The 20,264-nt window shown below is 42.0% G+C and overlaps 1 protein-coding gene across 1 annotated transcript in view; it reads left to right on the top strand.

Annotated features, from left to right (window-relative positions):
* Positions 1 to 1,806: 1,806 nt before the first annotated feature.
* Positions 1,807 to 20,264, top strand: part of pyroxd2 (pyridine nucleotide-disulphide oxidoreductase domain 2) — a 47,856-nt gene continuing 29,398 nt past the window's right edge. The window contains exons 1-4 of the mRNA XM_020514836.2: positions 1,807 to 1,995; positions 5,298 to 5,317; positions 12,147 to 12,240; positions 18,324 to 18,397. Of these exons, the coding sequence (XP_020370425.2) occupies positions 1,875 to 1,995; positions 5,298 to 5,317; positions 12,147 to 12,240; positions 18,324 to 18,397 (309 nt within the window). The 5' untranslated portion in view covers positions 1,807 to 1,874. The remainder of the gene's footprint in view (positions 1,996 to 5,297; positions 5,318 to 12,146; positions 12,241 to 18,323; positions 18,398 to 20,264) is intronic.

The following is a 20,264-nucleotide window of genomic DNA, read 5'->3' as shown; positions in this document are numbered from 1 at the left end:
TTATCTCAGATTCTCCAGCATCTGCAGTTCCTACTATCTCTTCATCTTTAATCATACCGAAATCCAGATTTTATAAAATTAGGATTAATTATCTATTGGCCTATTTAAAAGAGGATTGGATAAATACTTGAAGGGATTTCTTTTTGGTACTCCATGTCACAGAGTCGAGTCTGTGTATATTTAAACCAGAATTAAAGAAGCACATATTGCTCCAAAGGATTTTTTAAAAATTCATGCACATGGCCCCATCTGTTTATTTTATGTTTATGAATATTTTAATAATCACTCCTGGTAGCTGTTCCACCAGTCGTAGCATTTATTGCCACATTCTGTTTGCCCTTGAGCAGGTTGGTGCTGAGCTGCCTTCCTGAACCGCTGCAATTCCCTTGGTAAAGGTACATTACCATTAATACCACAATACCATTAGGAAGGGAATTCCATGATTTTGACCCAGTGACACAAAAGATGAAATAACTCCACTGAGGCCAGTATCCAGTCACCAAGTCCCCTTTTATTTACACATGGCCAGTCCTTGACACTGATCCAGATCCCTCAGAATCAGCTCTAAGAGTGAGCAGAACCTCTGACACTCCTGTTTATATCTGTCAACCAGGGCTCCCTGATTGGACCAGGTTAACCCCATATTCTATGAGGTCCACCTGGCAGACCTCGTTACGATCACTATAGAGGGATGGTGACATATTTCCAAGTCAGGATGGTGAGTGGTTTGGAGACGGACATACAGCTTTAGTGTTCCCATGCATCTCCTGCCCTTGTCCTTCTGGATGGAAGTGGTTGTGGGTTTGGAAGGTGCTATCTAAGGATCTTTGGTGAATTTCTGCAGTGCATCTTGTAAATGGCAAACACTGCTGCAATGAGTGTCAGTGGTGGAGGGAATGATTGTCTGTGGATGTGGTGTGAGTCCAGTGGGCTGCTTTGTCCTGAATAAAAACCGAAAAAACTGTAGATGCTGTAAATCAGGAACAAAAACAGAAGTTGCTGGAAAAGCTCAGCAGGTCTGGCAGCATCTGGGAAGAAAAAATCAGAGCTAAAATTTCCAGTCCAATGACCCTTCCTCAGAACTGTGTCATGCATTTCAAATGTCATTGTAGCTGCACTCATCCAGGCAAGTGGGGAGTATTCCATCACACTCCTGACTTGTGCCTTGCAAGATGGTGGTCAGGTTTTTATGAGTTACTCACTGCATGATTCTAGCATGATCTTTTGTAACCACTATATTTATATGACTAGTCCAGCTCAAGTTCTGGTCAATTGAATGCCCCAAAATAGTGATAGTGAGTGATTCCATAATGGAAATGTCATTAAATGTCAAGGACGTACAATCAGATTCCCTTTTGTTGGAGATGGTCATCACTTCACAAAGGTGGTAGATGCAGGTTGTGTCTTATAGAGGCCTTGGGGAGTTAGGAGGCTAAATACTTGGTGCAGGATTCCTCGGTCTGTTTCTGGCCCATGGTAATTCTGGAGAGGATATAGGGCTGGAAGGAGTTCAGAGAGTCAAGGACGGATGAGGCCATGGGGGAATTTAAAAAGGATGACAATTTTATAGTCTAGACATGAATGGCAGGCCAGGGAATACAGGATGATTGGGGGAGGAGACATGATGCCAGTTTAGACAACGGGCAGCAGAGTTTTCCCATGACCTCAAATAAAATTTGCCTCTCTCTTACACGCTTTAAACTCGTGAAATTAATGGTTCAGTGTCGCTCTACTCTGAAACAATTATGGTTAAAAATAAACAGTAGAAGGGGTGTCGCCTATTTCAGGTCCGCCCCTGGACGGAACCATAGTATCTCCTCCTGTTGGATTCTGGTTACAGTGAAACTTTATTTTCTGCAGAAGATTAATTTACAATGGCGATCGCTTCAGTCCGGTGCAGGATTTGCAATGTCCTTCTGAACGCCTCTGTCAACAGAAGCTGGAGTTCCGAAGCGACACTCCGGCCTCAGTACGACGCTGTGGTTATAGGCGGAGGTAATCTGAAAAAATCCTGGTGAAATAGCGATGTGAAGGGGAGCGAGTGGATTCCGAACCCAGTACAGAGTTTATCACATTCCAAGTAAAGGGGCTTTAAACTGTGATACCATGCTGCACATTCGTCACCAGATTGAGCACAAGAATCCGGCCCAACTACAATTATTTTGTTTTGAGGTGGTGTGTAACGCACGCTCACTGATATTCCCCTTGATCTGAAATGACACTGATAAATTTAGGTGGTTATTATGTTTCAGTCATATATCACATCACAGCGCTTCCAACTACCTCTGCATCACAGAGCCTGCAATCTCTAAAAAATGAGCTGCTTTTCTGCTTCAGTGGGCGAGTTGACATTTTTCCACACATTCCTCTATCTGCCATTTCTCCCCGACTCATTGAGCTTATCTGTCCTGTCAATGTACTCTCTTAAATATCTTTTTGTCATTAGCAAATTTAACAACTGCATCTTCGTCCAAGTCATTTTCATAGATAGTAACTAGTTGATTCTGTAGCACTGATTCCTGTGATACTCCTGTAGGTAAATCTTTAGTCATTTTAAGCAATGGCCAATTGTATGAAATGATCATTTCACCCTTGTATCTGCATTATGTCAGTTAATTAGTCCTCTGTTCATGACAGTATGTCCCTACAGTATGAGCTCTTATAATAACCTTTGATGTGGGCCTTATCACAAACATTTGGAAATTTAAGTGCACAACATCTACAGTTTCTCCTGCATTCATCTTACTTGTTACTTTAATAAAGAACTCATAAATTAATCAAATATGGTTTCCCTTTCACAAAACCATGTTGACTCTGCTTAATTGCATTCAGATTGTCAAAGTGCCCTACTGTAACTTCTTTAATAATAGATTCCTGCATTTTCCATCTGATAGATGTTAAGCCAATTGGCCTGTTGTTTCCTGCTTTCTGTCTCCCTCCTTTCCTGAATTGAGGAGTTAAATTTACTATTTCCAATCTGTTGGGACCCTTCTAGAGTAAAAAGAATTTTGAAAAATTCAAAATAATGTATCTACTACCTCAGCAGCCTCTTACTTTATCATTCGATGAATGAAGACCATCAGGTCCTGATACTGTAACAGCCTTTGGTGCTAATAGTTTTCTCAGCATCTTTTCTCTGGTGATTATCATTGGTTTGAGCTGTTCTCACCGTTTAACTTCTCAAATAATGTGTATATCTTATATTATTTGCATCTTCTACAGTGAAAACCGACAGAAAATATGTTTAATGCTTCTGCCTTAATTACTTATTTCCCAGTAGAGTTGTGGGGATGTACAGCATGGAAACAGACCCTTCGGGTCCAGCTCATTCATACCCAAGAGATATCCTAAATTAATCTAATCCCATAACAGTCTAAACCCTTCCTATTCATATATCCATGCAGATGCTTTTTAAACATTATAATTGTACCAGGCTCCACCACTTCCTCTGGCAGCTCATTCCATACATGCACCACTCTCTGTGTGAAAAAGTACTGATTTCCAGACTCACTTTCTAGAGGATTTATGCTTACTTTACTTACTCTTTTATTCAATCTTACCATTAATATTTGCAGAATTGTGCAATTTTTCTTTCAATTTGATACTGTCCTTAACTTACTTACTTAGCCACAAATGGTGTATCCACCATCTAGAGGTTTTCTTTCTCACTAGAATGTATCTTCACTGATGTCTATGCAATATCTCCTTAACCAACTGCCGCTGTATTTCTACCGACCTACCTCTTCCTATCTTACTAATTCATTTTAGCCAGCTCTGTCCTTATTCCTAGAGTGCTCTTATTTACAATTGATAAACTAATCTTAGACCTTCCTCAAACTGAATGCAAAATTCAAACACATAATAATCACTGCTATGCAAAGGATTCTTTACTATGATGCATTAATTCATCCTACATCATTGCACACTCCCAGCCTGCTCTTTCGATATTAGAATCATAGAATCCCTACTGTGTGGAAACAGGCCCTTTGGCCCAACGAGCCTACACCGACCCTCAGAGAATCCCACCCAGACCCGTCCCCCTATAACCCACCTAATCTACACATCCCTGAACACTACGGGCAATTTAGCATGGCCAATTGACCTAATGTGCACATCTTTGGACTGTGGGAGGAAACCCATGCAGACACGGGGAGAATGTGCAAACTCCACACAGACAGTCACCTGAGGGTGGAATAGAACCCGGGTCCCTGGTGCTGTGAGGCAGCAGTGCTATCCACTGAGCCACCATGCTGCCCCATGCTCTCTAGAACATGCTGTTCTAAGCAATTGTCCTAAAATATTCTATTGACTCATTTTCTTCATGCTATTTTTACCAAGCTAATTCATTCAATCTATGTGTCAATTGGAATTACCCATGATAATTGTTGTACCTTTCATAGAAGCACCCCTTATTTCTTCCTGTGAACCCTGTCTTACACTGTCATTACTATAAGGAGGCCTATAATCTGCTCCCACAGTTGATTTTTCCCTTAACTATTTTCTTCACTACTATTGCAGCTAAACATGTCATGGGAATTTCAAGGAAGGACAAAGATTTCCTCAATTGTCTGGTAAACATTTCTCCTTCATCTATTGGTATCAGAAAACAGATAAATCAATTGCTTATCCCAGTGCTGTTTGGAGGATGCCACAAGTGCAGAATAGCTGCCTCTTTTGTCTACATAACAGCATAATTTGCCAATCCCTAGTTCAGTAACCTTGCCTTCCTATAACTTTGTCCTCTTGTGCCTACCCTTACTTCCTTCTCCCTAACATTAGCAGCTATCCCTTCAACCTTTTGGTTTTAAGCACTGGAATTCATTACCTAAACCTCTCTACCTCCGTCTCTCCCTTCTCTTCTGACCCTACTTAATACCTACATCTTTAAACAAGCTTCGGAGACCTGTCCGAGTGTCTGTTCCTTTGGTTTGGTGTCAATTTTTAGTCCACGTTTATGGGAAGCAACTAGGAATATTTTCCCATGATAAAGGCACTACATAAATGCATTGCAACTACAGAAAATGCTGGATAATCTCAGCAGGTCTGTGGATAGAGAGACAGAGTTAATGTTTTGAGCCCTGCGTGTTTCACTCTCTGTGACTGCTACCAGACCTGCCGAGTCTCTTCAACATTTTCTGTGTCAGTTTTGGATTTCTAGTATTTTGCTTTTATATAAGCGTTGTTCGTTTATGATATATGATGCTGCTAAAACAGACTATTTGGCTTCTGATCTGCATAGTATTATCTGCATTTAAATAATAAGAAAATGAACATCTTATTTTCCTTTATTTCCCCAGGTCACAATGGGCTTATAGCTGTACGTACAACTTTCTTGTCTTTGTTTCTGCTAGCATTTTAATGCTTATTACATTGATGTTTCAGTCTTTCCTGTGTTTGGGAAATCCCCAGAATGTTAAACCTGGGCCACATGGCCATATGCTGCTAAGTCTGACAGGGGCTGTCTAGCTCACTTGTAAATCTTGGGCAGTTGGGATGGAAAATCAGGTGGGGAGGCTTCATGTGGCAATGATGGAACTAGACTGGTCTCCGGATTCCTGGATGGTCAGCTCCAGGCATTGGAAAGAATAGCACATGGCCTTTGGCAGATTGAGCCTCAGCCAGAGACAGGAGGCACCTCGAGTAAAGGGAAAAGATAACAGGAAACAGAAGTCAAAGTGGCTATCACACAATGAAAGGAAGTGGAATTTGCAAGATAATTAGAGATGAGAAAGGCGATGTAGACAAGGGCAGCAGTTACATGCGAACACACCAACTGCAAGCTCCCCTCCAAGCCATTCACACACCATCCCAACTTCTAAATATTTCGCCACTCCTTCAGTGTCAAAATCCTGGAACTCCTTCCCTACCAGCATTGTGGGTCTATCTACAGCACATGGACTGCAGCGGTTCAAGAAGGCAGCTCACCACCATCTTCTCAAGGGCAACTAGGGACGGGCAATAAATGCTGGCCAGCTAGAGACGCCCATGTCTCATAAGTGAATAAATCCATTTGGACTTTAGCACACTCCACCATTCCAGCATTCATTGGCCTTTTAAATGATTCCTGATTCTGACCCCTTTATTCCAAGTAGAGATCACTATTATGTACTATTCCTTACATCAGTCCAAAATTTGCATTTTCCTACTTTGCTCAGTCTAGCTGTAATGCCCAAACATTAAAGTCACTTCCATGTTGGAAAAGATAGATTAATCACCATGGTAACCTCATTGGACTCTGTCAGAACCCACTTTCAGGTTGATTGCCCACACCTGTAAAATGAACCTATTCTAGATCTTTACTGAGGTTGACTGACCATCCAGAGCTTTGTGTGCTACGGTAGAATTTATGGGTGAGTGATTTGGGTAAATCTGAACACTTAATCTTATTCTCGTGGAATTCAGACAAACCAAACTTTTCTAATTGTGCTGTGAAAGAGTGTGCCTTCTGGCTGCACCGTAGTGATTCTGTTGGATGCAAAACTTCACCTTATCACTACACTTCATCTCCTGTAATATAACCAGCAGCTCTTAGAATTTAGAATTAGATTTAGATTTTACTGTCATGTTTACTCAAGTATGGAAGTACAAGAGAGCAGTGAAAAGTGTACAATGTCACCATTCCCAGTGCCATTTTAGGGACAAAGATACCTAAGTACAAAATCTTAGGTACAAAGTAGAATAATAAAGAAACAAAGTTAATAGTTAAATATTACAGTCTTAGGCTTCTTAAAGAAAGTGAGAGAAGTTAATTTTCATTCCAAGTAGTGATCACTATTATGTATTATTCCTTACATCAGTCCAAACTTTGCATTACTTTGCTCAGTCTGACTATAATGCTCAAACATTAAAGTCACTTTCATGCTGGAAAAGATAGATTAATCACCATGGTAACCTCGTTGGACTCTATCTGAACCCACTTTGAGGTTGTTTGCCCACACCCGTAACATGAACCTATTCTAGATCTTTACTGAGGTTGACTGACCATCCAGAGCTTTGTGTGCTACGATAGAATTTATGGGTGAGCAATTCAGAATTAGAATTAAATTTTACTGTCATGTGTACTCCAGTACGGAAGTACAGGAGAGCAGTGAAAAGTGTACAATGTTGCCATTCCCAGTGCTATCTTAGGTACAAAGATACCTAAATACAAAATGTTAAGGACAAAGTAGAAAAATAAAGAAACAAAGTTAAAAGTTAAATATTACAGTCTTAAGCTTCTTAAAGAAAGTTAGAGAAGAAGTTAATTGGGATGTGAGCTTTGTTGGCTAGGTCAGCATTTATCGCCTAGAGGACAGTTAAAAGACAACCCCATTGCCGTGGGTCTGGAGTCACGAGTAGGTCAGACCAGGAAAGGACGGCAGATTTCCTTCCCTAAAGGACATTAGTGAACCAGACAGATTTTCTAGACAATCGCCAGTGGCTTCGTGGTGATCAATAGACTTTCAATTTCAGATTATTGTTGCATTCAAATTCTACCACCTGCCATGGTAGGATTTGAACCCCGGTCCTTAGAACATCAACTCCATGCCTGGATTAATAATCTTGTTTTTGGTGCAGTTTTGTCGCAGATGAATTTAAACACATGGCTGCACCAGTGATCCCCCACTACACAGAATGGGGAAGCTGCATCAAAACACAAAGAAGTATAACTAATGTTCTCTTAGCCTTATTGTTCCAATGGGGGAAATCTCAAATCTTCTTAGTGCCCCACCTTCGCCCACGTTCTGCAACATCGATAACTTGCACACTGTACTTTGATGAAATATTATAACTTCACTCAAACCCCTTGAAATCTTCCTGTTTATAAAATTGAAAATTCTGTTTCTTTTTTATTTTGTTTGTCTTTTTATGTTTTTAATGTACCTGCGCTTACATTTAATTATTGATCTACCTGAGCCCTTCTGTCTCTCTCTAAGTTTCTCACATATAATCTGCAACATCTTACCATTGACAACTGTATTCCTTTTTTCCTCATGCATTAAGTTGTACCTGTGACCTGCTGGATCACTTTGAACCATCATTGTTTGTGAAATGCTAAATTCTATATATTCTATAGCCAAGAATATTCTGTCACCAAATCCAAGACCTCTGTACACTGAGAAGAAAAGTGAGACCAGAGTTGCTCCCCTAAAGTGTATCAATTTCCAATCTGCTCTCCATCAGAGCAGCACCCATTGATTTAAACGCTTTGATTAAAAAAAAACTGAAAATACTGGGGATACTCAACAAGTCTGGCAGCTTCCGAGGAGAGAGAGACCTTTCAGGCTGCTGACCTTTCATTTGGTTGTGACAAAGATCATCAAAACAAAATGTGAGCTCTGAGTTCTTTCTCCACTGATACTGCCTGACATGCAAACAGTTATTTTCCATCTTTCTCTCCCATTTCCGACATCTGCGGTATCCAGCTTTTCAGTTTTCTTTTTACACTTTGCTCCTTGTCGTCAGCCAACTTTCCATCCACCCTAATAAAGGCAAAATACATGCGGATGCTGGAAATCTGAAACAAACACAGAGGACACTGGAGAAACTCAGCAAGTCTGGCAGCAACGGTGGAGAGAGAAACACAGTTTATGTTTTAAGTCTGGCAGGACTCTTCTTCAGAAATTTAAATATAAGTGAGTTATGCACAAAATAATCTGAACTCACATTTTCAGTGAATTTTTACACGAATTTCAAAATACAAGGAACACAAGTGAGGTTCAGCCCCTTGCCCGATATAAGATGCATTTGTTCAAGAAGGCTGTTCTAAATTGTCTAATTTTTATAAGATGCACAGGCACTAGTAAAAGATGTTTTAGAAGTTCGTCATTATCAAAATAGAAATTTGGAATTGACTGGTGTACACCGATGAAATGATCATATGGTTCAGGAGAGATTTATTCTTTAAATTAGGTTACTTACAGGTTATGGAGCTGGAGACTAGTTCAAGGTACTTATCTTTGGGGATAATTCCATTTTTTAAATGAAGAAATAATACTGCTCCAGGTCAGTAGATCCAGATTACTGTCTTAAAATCATCAAGGAATACTTTATTAATAGAAAGGGGCAGAATATAATATATTTTAACCAATTTCACTGCATAATTGTGCAGGTTCATGATTAATTTTATGTTTTTGAAACTCTCCCCAAGCACTTGAATGAGTTGGAGACTTTGAATTGGATTTTATCTAGATGTAAAACCGAGTTTTGAAATGTGACACTGAAGCTGTCTGATTAAATGAACCAGATGGTTTCAGGTGGTAATAGAGTCATAGAGCTGTACAGCACGGAAACAGACCCTTCGGTCCAACTTGTCCATGCCGACCAGATATCCTAAATAAATATAATCCCATTTGCCAGCATTTGCCATATCCCTCTAAGCCCTTCTTATTCATCCATCCATCCATATGCCTTTTAAATATTGTAATTGTACCAGCCTTCACCACTTCCTTTGGCAGCTCATTCCATACACGCACCACCCTCTGTGCGAAAAATATAGCCCTTAGGTCTCTTTTAAATCTTTCCCCTCTCTCCCTAAACCTATGCCCTCAAGTATTGGACTCCCCCAACCCTTGGAGAAGACCTTGTCTATTTACCCTATCCATGCCCCTCATGATTTTATAAACCTCTGTAAGGTTACCCCTCAGCCTCAGATGCTCCAGGGAAAATAGCCGCAGCCTGTTCAGTCTCTCCCTTTACCTCAAGCCCTCCAACCCTGGCAACATCCTTGTAAATCTTTTCTGAACACTTTCAAGTTTCACAATGTCTTTCCTATAGCAGGAAAACCAGAACTGCATGCAGTATTCTAATAGTGGCCTAACCAATGTCCTCTACAGCTGCATAACCTCCCAACTCCTATTCTCAATGCACTGACCAATAAAGGCAAACACAACGAACATCATCTTCATTATCCTAACTACCTGCAACACCACTTTCAAGGAACTATGAACCTGCACTCCAGGGTCTCTGTTCAGCAACAGGACTTTACCATTTCGTGTATAAGTCCTGCCTTGATTTGCCTTTCCAAAATGCAGCACCTCACATTTATCTAAATTAAACTCCATCTGCCACTCCTCAACCCATTGGCCCAATTGGTCAAGATGCTGTTGTACTCTGAGCTAACCTTCTTTGCTGTCCACTACAACTCTATTTTTAGTGTCATCTGCAAACTTACTAACCATACCTCCTATGTTCACATCCGAATCATTTATATAAATGACCCAGCACCGATCCTCATGGCACACTGCTGGTCACAGGCCTCCAGTCTGAAAAGCAACCCTCCTCCACCAACCTCTGTCCCCTACCTATGAGCCAGCTCTGTATCCAAATGGCTAGTTCTCCCTGCATTCCATGTGATCTAACCTTGTTAACCAGTCTACCATGAGAAACCTTGTTGAACGCCTTACTGAAGTCCGTATAGATCATGTCCACTGCTCTGCCCTCTTCGTTGTCACTCCTCTTCGTTACTTCTTCAAAAAACTCAGTTAAGTTAGTGAGACAATGTCTTTCTCCAGGAAGAAAACCTGCTGTCTTGGCTTTCACATAAATCCATGCGGCTGTCATAGACTCTCGCCTTCCCTCTGAAATGTAGTAGCAAGAAATTCTGTCCTTAAACCACCGCACGGAATAACTTGCACAAAAAACTCGACATTGACTTCAGCAGTTTATGGAGAAGACCCTGCATAATCTTTCCCCATGAGGACTGGGGAATGGCTGATAAATACCAGTGGTGCCTACTTCCTCAGGCCTGAATATACCTAAGGGAAACACTTGCCAACCACCTCCTGCTCGCCTGTCTTTCTTATAAAGTTTTTAAAATCATAGAATCCTACAGTAAAGAAGAGGTGTCTTGGCCCATCAAGTCGAATCTACCAAATAATATCCTCCTAGATACATTAGTCCCACTTTCCTACACAGGGCTTATAGCCTTCAATGTTATGACACTTCAAATGTTCATCACATACATTTTTATAGATTGTAGGGGTTCCTGTATAAGCTATGCTCCCAGGCAGTGCATTCCAGACCCCCACCATCTTCTGGTTAAAACCTTGCTCCCCCAAATCCTCTATAAACTTCCTGTCTTCCACTTTAACAGTGTAGCACCTTGTTCTTGACCATTTGACTAAGCTGCTTTCTATTCATCCTGTCCATGCCCCTCCATAATGTTATACAACTCAATTAGGTCCCCTCGCTGCTACAGAGAAAACAACCTGAGTCATAGAGTCATACAGCATGAAAACAGACCCTTTGGTCCAACCAGTCCGTGCCCATCATAATCCCAAACTAAACTAGTCCCACTTGCCTGCACTTGGCCTATATCCCTCCAAACATTTCTTATTCATGTACTTAACTAAATGTCTTTTAAATATTCATCATTTCCATCACCACATCCATCACTTCCTCTGGAAGTTCAATCCACACATGAACCACTCCATGTAAAAAAAATTGCCCCTCATGTTTATTTAAATCCTTCTCCTCTCGCGTTAAAAATATGTCCCTAGTCTTGAAATACCCCACCCTAGGGAAAAAACACCCGCCATTCGCCTTATCTATACCCGTCATTTTTTTATAAACCTCAATAAGGTCACCTCTCAACCTCTTATGGTCCAGTGAAAAAAGCCCCAGCCTATTCAGCCTCTCCTTATAACTCAAATGCTCCATTCCCAGCAACATCCTGAACTTATTCAGCCTCCCTTTGTCACTAAACTGCTCCATCCCAGGCAACATCCTGGTGAATCTTCTATGCACCCCTTCAGTGCAATCACATCCCTCCTTTGATAAGGTGATCAAATTCTATGCAGTATTCTAGCTGTGGCTTAACCAAAGTTCTTTTGAATTTTTGTACAGAGAGCTATCATATTTTTTGTATCCCACTTTATGAAAAACCCCTCTACCACCTGCCCTTTATGCATCCTCTTCTTCAAAAATACTGCATTGAGTCTGTGAAACACAGTTTAACTTTAATAAACCCTTGCTGGTTCCATGTGGTTGTCCCAGAGATGCTCACTTATTTGATGTCTGTGCAGCATTCTTTAAGAAAGTTTTGCAATTGTATCTCCAGTTCTGATCTTCAGGTGTGCATGTCGGCAAACTCTGTTGAAGTCTGACTAATTGAAAAGCAGAATAGTGCAGAGACTGGAATAAACTTATCACTTGTCCCTTTGCAGGCAACGTACCTACAGAAAGCTGGAGTGAACACGGCCGTGTTAGAGAAGCGCCATGTCATCGGTGGGGCTGCTGTGACAGAGGAGCTCATTCCAGGTAGGGGCAGCCCCCAGGCACACTGAGTAGAAGCACCTCCTGTGGTTTCCGTAAGGATGTTATTAAATTTGGGAGGGTGCAGTAAAGATTTACAAGAATGATGCTGGGACTAGAGGGTTTGAGTTATAAGGAGAGGCTGGATAGGCTGGAGGAAGGGTCACCGGACCCGAAACGTTAACTCTGTTTTTCCCTCCACAGATGCTGCCAGACCTGCTGAGCTTTTCCAGCAACTTTGATAGGGGACTCCTTTCATTGGAGGGTAAGAGGTTGAGGGGTGACCTTATAGAGCTTTATTAAATCATGAGGGGCAAAGATAAGGTGAATAGCAAAGATCTTTTCCCTGGAGTGGGATAGTTCAAAACTAGGGAGCATATTTTTAGGATGAGAGGAGAAAGTTTTAAAAAAGGACGCGAGGGGCAAACTTTTTACACACAGAGTGGTGCATGTGTGGAATGAACTGCCAGAGGAAAAGGTGGATGCGGGAACAGTTAGAACATTTAAAAGACATTTGGGCACACAGATGAATAGGAAAAGTTCAGAAGGAAATGGGCCAAATACAGGCAAATGGGACTTGTTTAGTTTGGGAAACCTGGTTGGCATGGATGAGTTGGACCGAAGGGTCTGTTTCCGTGCTGTATGACCCTATGACCTGCAAGCAAGGAGCCTTTCTAGGTTCTGCCATCTAGAAGGACAAGGGCATCAAGTCTCACATCATCCCAACTTGGAAATATCTCAACATCCCTTCACTCCCACTGGGTAAAGACCCTAAGACCTCTTTCCTAACAATATTGTTCAGGAGGTGGGACTGCAACCATTTGAGAATAGAAGAAGCACATGCATTTGTCTAGCATCTTTCACCCCAACAGGCATGTCAGAGCACTTTGCTTTTGAAGTGTTGTCACTGTTATAATTTGGAAAATGTGGTGGGCAGTTTGTACATAGCAAGCTCCCTCAGGCAGCAGTGTCTGGTGTTTTTAATGATTGAGAGATATTGGGCTGGACTCTGTGAATAGCTGTCTTACTTTCGGACAACACCATGCAATCTTTTAGATCCACCTAAAAGAGTGGATGGAGCCTTGGTTTAATGCCCACCACACAGCAGCTTTATCCCAGTGTCAGCCTTGGCTTTTGAGCTCAAGTGCTGGAGTGGGATTTGAACATTGTACCTTGTAGCTCAGAGGGAGAGCACTGTCAACTGAGCTATGGATGGTACACTAAGGATATCCTAATGCCATCTTCCCAAATGCAACTGGAAATGGGTAATAAAAGGTGGCAATGCCAATGATGCTCATTTCCCATGGGAAAAAAGTTCCAGTCACTGACAAATTAATGATTGTTACTCTTGTTTGAAATTTATTCTTGGAATGTTGGCATTACTTCTCTAATTGCCCTTGATCTGAAGCATTTCAGAGGGCAGTTAAGAGTCAAGCACGTTGCTGTGGGTGTGGAGTCACATTTAGGCCTGACCAGGTAATATCCTTCCCTAAAGGACATTCGTGAACCAGATGGGTTTTTACAACAATTGACAATGGTCATCCTTAGATTACTTTTTAATTTCAGATTTATTAGTTGAATTTACATTTTACCAGCTTTTGGAGTGACATTTGAACCCATGTCCCCACAGCATTTACCTGTGCCTCTTGGTACTAGTCTAGTGATATTACTATTATACCATCACCTCCCCTTATAAGATAGGCTTACATGAGAATGGCCCCATCAGCTTATTCTATTGCTTGAACACAGAATCCATCATCTTCTGGCCCTCTGTACAGATCTGGCAACTTTTGCTAATATGTTACAAGGGGTACCATTTCTGAGCCTACTTCAAAATCTCATGCTGGGAATTTCAAACCTTGCAAATTTGTTTTGTTTTTCTAAATGCTGCATATGCCACAAAAGAGGCCATCTCTTTCCCTGAGAGTCACCCAGAGACTGAGTTTGAGAGTGCTGGGCTGGACAGCTCACACAATATAGTGGCTGACAAAGACTCGATGGTAATTCAGCAAGGCTCAACCAACAGCACCTTCCGAAACTACTAAGCAAATAAAAACAAAGAACTGTGGATGCTGGGAATCAGAAACAAAAACAGAAATATACTGGGAAATCTCAGCAGGTCTGGCAGCATCTGTGGGGAGAAAGCAGAGTTAACGTTTCAGGCCCAGTGACCCTTCCTCAGATCTGATTGTTGCTAGGAAAAGGATGGCATACGCTAAAGATGGGGTGGGGGATAGGAGCAAATGTAGGTGGTGCTGGAGCGCAGAGAGCGAGAACAGCAGTTGGGAAGATAAAGGAGTGGGTAAAGGTCAGCCTGGGAGAATCAGTAGCTGCTAATGGGAGCTGTTAATAGCTGACAACGGGTTGTTTGTGGTAGCTACCTGTGTGATGACACGGCCTGGTGTGTGGGGGTTGGGCTAAGAGCATGGGAGAAGGTGCTCGAGTCCTAAAATTATTGAACTCAGTATTGAGTCTCAAAGGCTGCTGGATCCCCAAGTGAAGAATGAGATGCTGTTCTTCCAGCTACCATCCCATCCCATTGTCAGCTATTAATGGTTTTACAGCACAGTTAAGAGGACCTTCAGTCCATCATGTCCATGCCGGTCATCAAATATCCATCTATTCCAATCCCATTTTCCAATGATTGACCTGTAGCCTAGTGTGCTGTGTCGTTTCAAGTGTTCATCTGAATACCTCTTAAATACCTTAATGGTTCCCATCTCTACTACCCATTTAAGCCAACTTCACCAAAACAGATTGTCTGGTCATTAAAGGTGAAGTGACCATAGGATACCTTTCTTAAAGAGAGATGATTGGTCACAGCACCTGAAGTGAGGGGAGATGTTGAGAAAGATAATCCTTCATTGTAACCTCAGCCAGCATGGTAACTGAACCCACACTGTGGTCAATATTCTGCATTACAAATCAATTGGTTAGACAACTAAGCCAACTGACCCTCAACGTCTGCTCATTATTACCGTGCTGTTTGGTGGAATCTGCTGAATGCAAATTCATTGTTTGTTCTATTGCGGTCTTTACATTACTATAGTGCCTCACTCTAAAAACACCTCATTGGCTGTGAACCATATTGCGACTTCTGAAGTGCTGAAAGCAACTGTTTTAGTGTAAGCCTAAAATAAAAACAAAAAACTGTGGATGCTGGAGATCAGAAATATAAACAGAAATAAAGTGTAGGGGAAACTCAACAGATCTGGCAAAATCCATGAAGAGAGAAACAGAGTTAACGTTACAAGTCAAATGCAACTATTCTTTGGATCTGAAGAGGGGTGATTGATTTTCTGCTGTAAACCCAACTCTTCATCAATTTCACCTCTTCACTACTGTTAATAATATAACCATTGTCTTTTGCTCTGGGACATCTTTCCTATCTATTCCACTTACTTCTCCACCCCGCTGTTTATCTACAATATAAAAACCATCACTCTTCTAGCCCCTATCACTTCTGAAGAACAATCATACTGAACTCAAAGCATTATCTCTAATTCTCTCTCCAGAGATGCTGCCAGAGCTGCTGAGTTTCTCCTGTACTTTCTGTTTTAATACAAATACAAATTTAATGGAAGATGGACTTCAATCTGGATAAATCTGAGGTATTGCATTTTGGTACAACAAACAAGGGTAGGGCTTATACAGTTAATGCTAGGGTCTTGGGTATTGTTGTAGAATAGAGGGACCTAAGGGTTCAGGTACATAATTCTTTGAAGTTTGCATCACATATAGACAGGATGGTTAAAAAGGCATTTGGCATGCTTGCCTTCATTGCTCAGTCTTTTGTGTATAGAAGTTAGGAAGTCATGCTGAGGACATTGGTGAGGCCTCTTCTGGAACATTGTGTCCAATTTTGACCACCCAGTTATAGGAAGGATATTATTAAGCTGGAGAGGGCTCAGAAGAGATTTATAGGATGTTCCCGGGTACGGAAGGTCTGAGTTATAAAGAAAGGCTGGATAGGCTGGGGCTTTTTTCCCGGGTATGGAAGGTCTGAGTTATAAAGAAAGGCTGGATAGGCTGGGGCTTTTTTCAGGAGGTTGAGAGGCGATCTTATAGAAGTTTATAACATAATGAGGGGTACAGATAGAGTTAATGGTAGTTGTCTTTTTCTTAGGATAGGGGATTTCAAGTCTAAGGAGCAAATTTTTAAGATGAGAGGAAAAAGATTTAAAAAAGATATGAGGGCAATTTTGTTACGCAGAGGGTGGTTCGCGTGTGGAATAAACGTCCTGAGGAAGTGGTACATGTGGTACAATTACAACATTTAAAAGACATTTGGATAAGTGCATGAATAGCAAAGGTTTGGAGGGATATGGGCCAGGAGCAGGCAGGCGGGACTAATTCAGTTCGGGATTGTGTTTGGCATAGACTGGTTGGGCCAAAGGGTCTGTTTCTGTGCTGTATGACTCTATGACTCAATGTCTATCATGTAATTGAACATATGTCCATCAGAGGGAGCTCTTCAGAAGCAAGTCATCATACATGACAACAAGGTGTAGAGCTGGATGAACACAGCAGGTCAAGCAGCATCATAGGAGCAGAAAGGCTGACGTTTCGGGCCTAGACCCTTCATCAGAGGGTCTAGGCCCGAAACGTCAGCCTCTCTCCTCCTATGATGCTGCTTGACCTGCTGTGTTCATCCAGCCCTGCACCTTGTCGTCATGTATGCAGCATCTGCAGTTCCTACTATCTCTCATCATACATGAGTTTAGATAAAGGACTATCTTATTGAAAGTCTGGGAAAATAGAACACAGTAATTAAATAACAGACACATTGGACTAGTGAAGTAACTAGTACATTTAAGTTCCAAAAGTCCAGCTACCTGCTAATTGCTTGGACCTCTCAAAGCACTCTGCAACCAATGACTTAAGCCAATTAAACTAAACCCAGGGAACTGAAGGTAAATATTGACTAGGTGAGGAAATGTTTAGCAAATTTGTACATGGGATGTAGGCTTCACTGAGCTAGGCCAGAGTTTATTGCCCATCCCTAATTAGTCCAGAGGGCAGTTAAGATTCAACCACATTGCTGTAGGAATGGAGTAACATGTAGGTCAGGCCAGGTAAGAATAGCTTTTATTTGGTAGTTGGGGATGAAAGGTTATAATGGAGCAAGTGGAGTTGAGGTAGGGAGTCAGCTGTGGTCTTGTTGAATGGCTTAGTAGACCCAAGGGACTGAACGGCCTTCTCTTGCTCCAATTTATTATCTTAAGGCCATATATTGGCTGTGCCCCAACTTTCTAATCACAGGTATGGAGAGAAATCCCAGGCACCAACGCTGCTCCTGCCCTGGTTCCACAGCTCCCAGCCCAAGCCCAGTGGGTGTCCTATAGCCTGGCCCCAGAGAGACTGGATTAGTTAGGATTGTATTCACTGGAGGTTAGAAGAATGAGGTAGATCTCATAGAAACCTATAAATTTTTAACAGGACTACACAGGGTAAACGCAGGAAGGATGTTCCTGAAAACCAAGGGTCACATTTTAAGGGGTAGGCCACTTAGGACTGAGATGAGGAAAAAATTCTTCACCCAGAGAGTGGTGAGCCTGTGGAATTCACTAAAACAGAAAGTAATTAAGGCCAAAACATTGAAAGCTTTCAAGAGGGAGTTCGATTTGGTTCTTCAGGCGTAAGGGATCAAGGGCATGGGGAGAAAGCGGGAACAGAACACCGAGTTGGATGATCAGATTAAATGGAGAAGCAGACTTGAAAGGCCACTCCTGTTCCTGTTTTCTATGTTTTGATGTTTATTAGGTTTTGATGTGCCGACCCGATGTACTATCATCAAAAAATTATCAGTCCCAGATTTAAAATTAACAATTGCCCTCACATCTATTGCTGTTAAATGCAAGTGCAAGAAATATTGAGTCATCTGCAAGTTGAGGGTTTATCCTCTGCAGCCCAGGCCTGCAGTTTAGAGCTTGTTGATGCTTTTTGTGTTCACTGACATTTTTAAAAAAAAGGAAACATTTTGTGATGAGCACAGCATATTCAGAATGAAATGCCGCAGTTACATAGCCAGAAATGAGAGTTGTTTTAATGCCGTTTACGTATCTGATGGTGTGCTTTTAACACTGCAGGTTTCAAGTTTTCCCGTGCATCTTATGTGCTCAGTTTGCTGAGACCTCAGATCTACAAAGATTTAGAGCTGAAGGTGAGGCAGCTTTCTTTTAAGAAAATAAATCTTGACTGTGGAAAAAGTATCCTGAACAAGTCAGAGGCTCGGAATCCTTCAGTAAGTAACTCACCTCCTTCCTCCCCAAAGCCTATCCACTGCCTAGAAAGCACAAGTCAGGAGTGAGTTAGATTACTTCCCACTTTCCTGGATGGGTACAGCTCCAGCAACACACAAGAAGCTTGATATCCTCCAGGATAAAGCAGCCCACTTGAATGGCATCACATCCACAAGCATCCCCTCCACCACCGACGCTCAGTAGCAGCAGTGTGTACTATCCACCAGATGCATTGCAGAAATTCACCAAAGATCCTCAGACAGTGCCTCCCAAACCCACAACCACTTCCATCTAGAAGGACAAGGGCAGCAGATACATGGGAACACCGCTGCCTACAAGTTCCCCTCCAAACCACTCACACATCCGGACTTGGAAATAAATCACCGTTCCTTCACTGTTGCTGGGCCAATATCCTGGAATTCTCACCCTCAAGGCATTGTGTGTCAACCTACAGCACATGGACTGCAGTGGTTCAAGAAGGTAGCTCACCACCATCTTCCACTAGGGATGGACAATGAACACACGGGTGAATTAAAAAACAAGATGTGACAGATCTGGCCAGATTTGGGCCGAATCAGCGTCTCTCAGCCAAAGCCTACAGTTGAGGTGTTTCATAAACCAAAGCAACCCATATATAGGAAAGATGAAAGACTAAACTGGGGCTGCTACTCCTGACCACCAACCAGCAAACCCCCTACTCCAAAACTGAATGAAGTTTGGAAACTCGGGCTTGAGCACAAGATTGGGTTGTGTTGAGATTCTCACCACAGTCAAATAGCTTGTTGATGCCCCTTGTGAAGAACACTGTGTGTGATGTAGGACTTGTATCCTGGGCAGTAGGCTAGCATGCTATGAAGGTAGAAAGTAAACAACACTCTTCAGTTCCATTTGCATCCTCAGGGAACAAAAATCTGAAATGACGTGTGCTAGAATGTTCTGGAATCAAACAAATTGAAGTGATATTCTACATTTACCATGAGGAAGTGAAATTGAAGAGGGTCTTATCCAACAATGAACACCTTGGGGCATCAGGGACATTGAAATGTCACCTGTCAGTATAAATGGATCTTCGTTCTCTGGGCTTTAGGAAAACGAGAGTTGAGCAAAATTGAAACACCAAAATTCTCCGAGGACTCAGAGCAGATATGAAAGTTCTGGCTCACCCAACTGGATAGTCTTGAGCTAGAGGGTAAGAACTTGAGATGAGGGGGCAACCAGTAAGCACTGAGCTGAGGGGTATTTTCTTTGCTCAGAGGGTTGTGAATTGTTGGATTTCTCAACCCCAGAGGCTGTGAATGTTCCATTGTTGACTATATTCACAACAGAGATTGATAGATGTTTGGATGCAGGTGCAGCAAGCTGTTCCAGAGTCATAGAGTCATACAACGCAGAAACAGACCTTTCGGTCCAACTCATCCACACCAACCAAACATCCCAATCAGATTTGGTCCCATTTACCAGCATTTGACCCATATCTCTCCAAGTCCTTTTTGTTCATGTACCCATCCAAATGCCTTTTAAATGTTGTAATTGTACCAGCCTCCACCACTTCCTCTGGTAGCTCATTCCATACACGCACCACCCTCTGCGTGAAAAAGTTACCCCTCAGGTCCGTTTTATATCTTTCACCCCTCACCTTAAACCTATGCCCTCTCATTTTGGACTCCCCCACAACATAGGAAAAAGACCTTGTCTTTTCACCCTATCCATGTCCCTGATGATTTTATATACCTTTAAAAGATCACCCCTCAGCCTCCGATGTCCCAGGGAAAGAAGCCCCAGCCCTAC

The sequence above is a fragment of the Rhincodon typus genome, chromosome 20 (assembly GCF_021869965.1).
Source record: "Rhincodon typus isolate 14 chromosome 20, sRhiTyp1.1, whole genome shotgun sequence".
NCBI classification, from domain to species: Eukaryota; Metazoa; Chordata; class Chondrichthyes; order Orectolobiformes; family Rhincodontidae; genus Rhincodon; species Rhincodon typus.
This window is presented reverse-complemented; position numbering and strand designations above follow the sequence as displayed.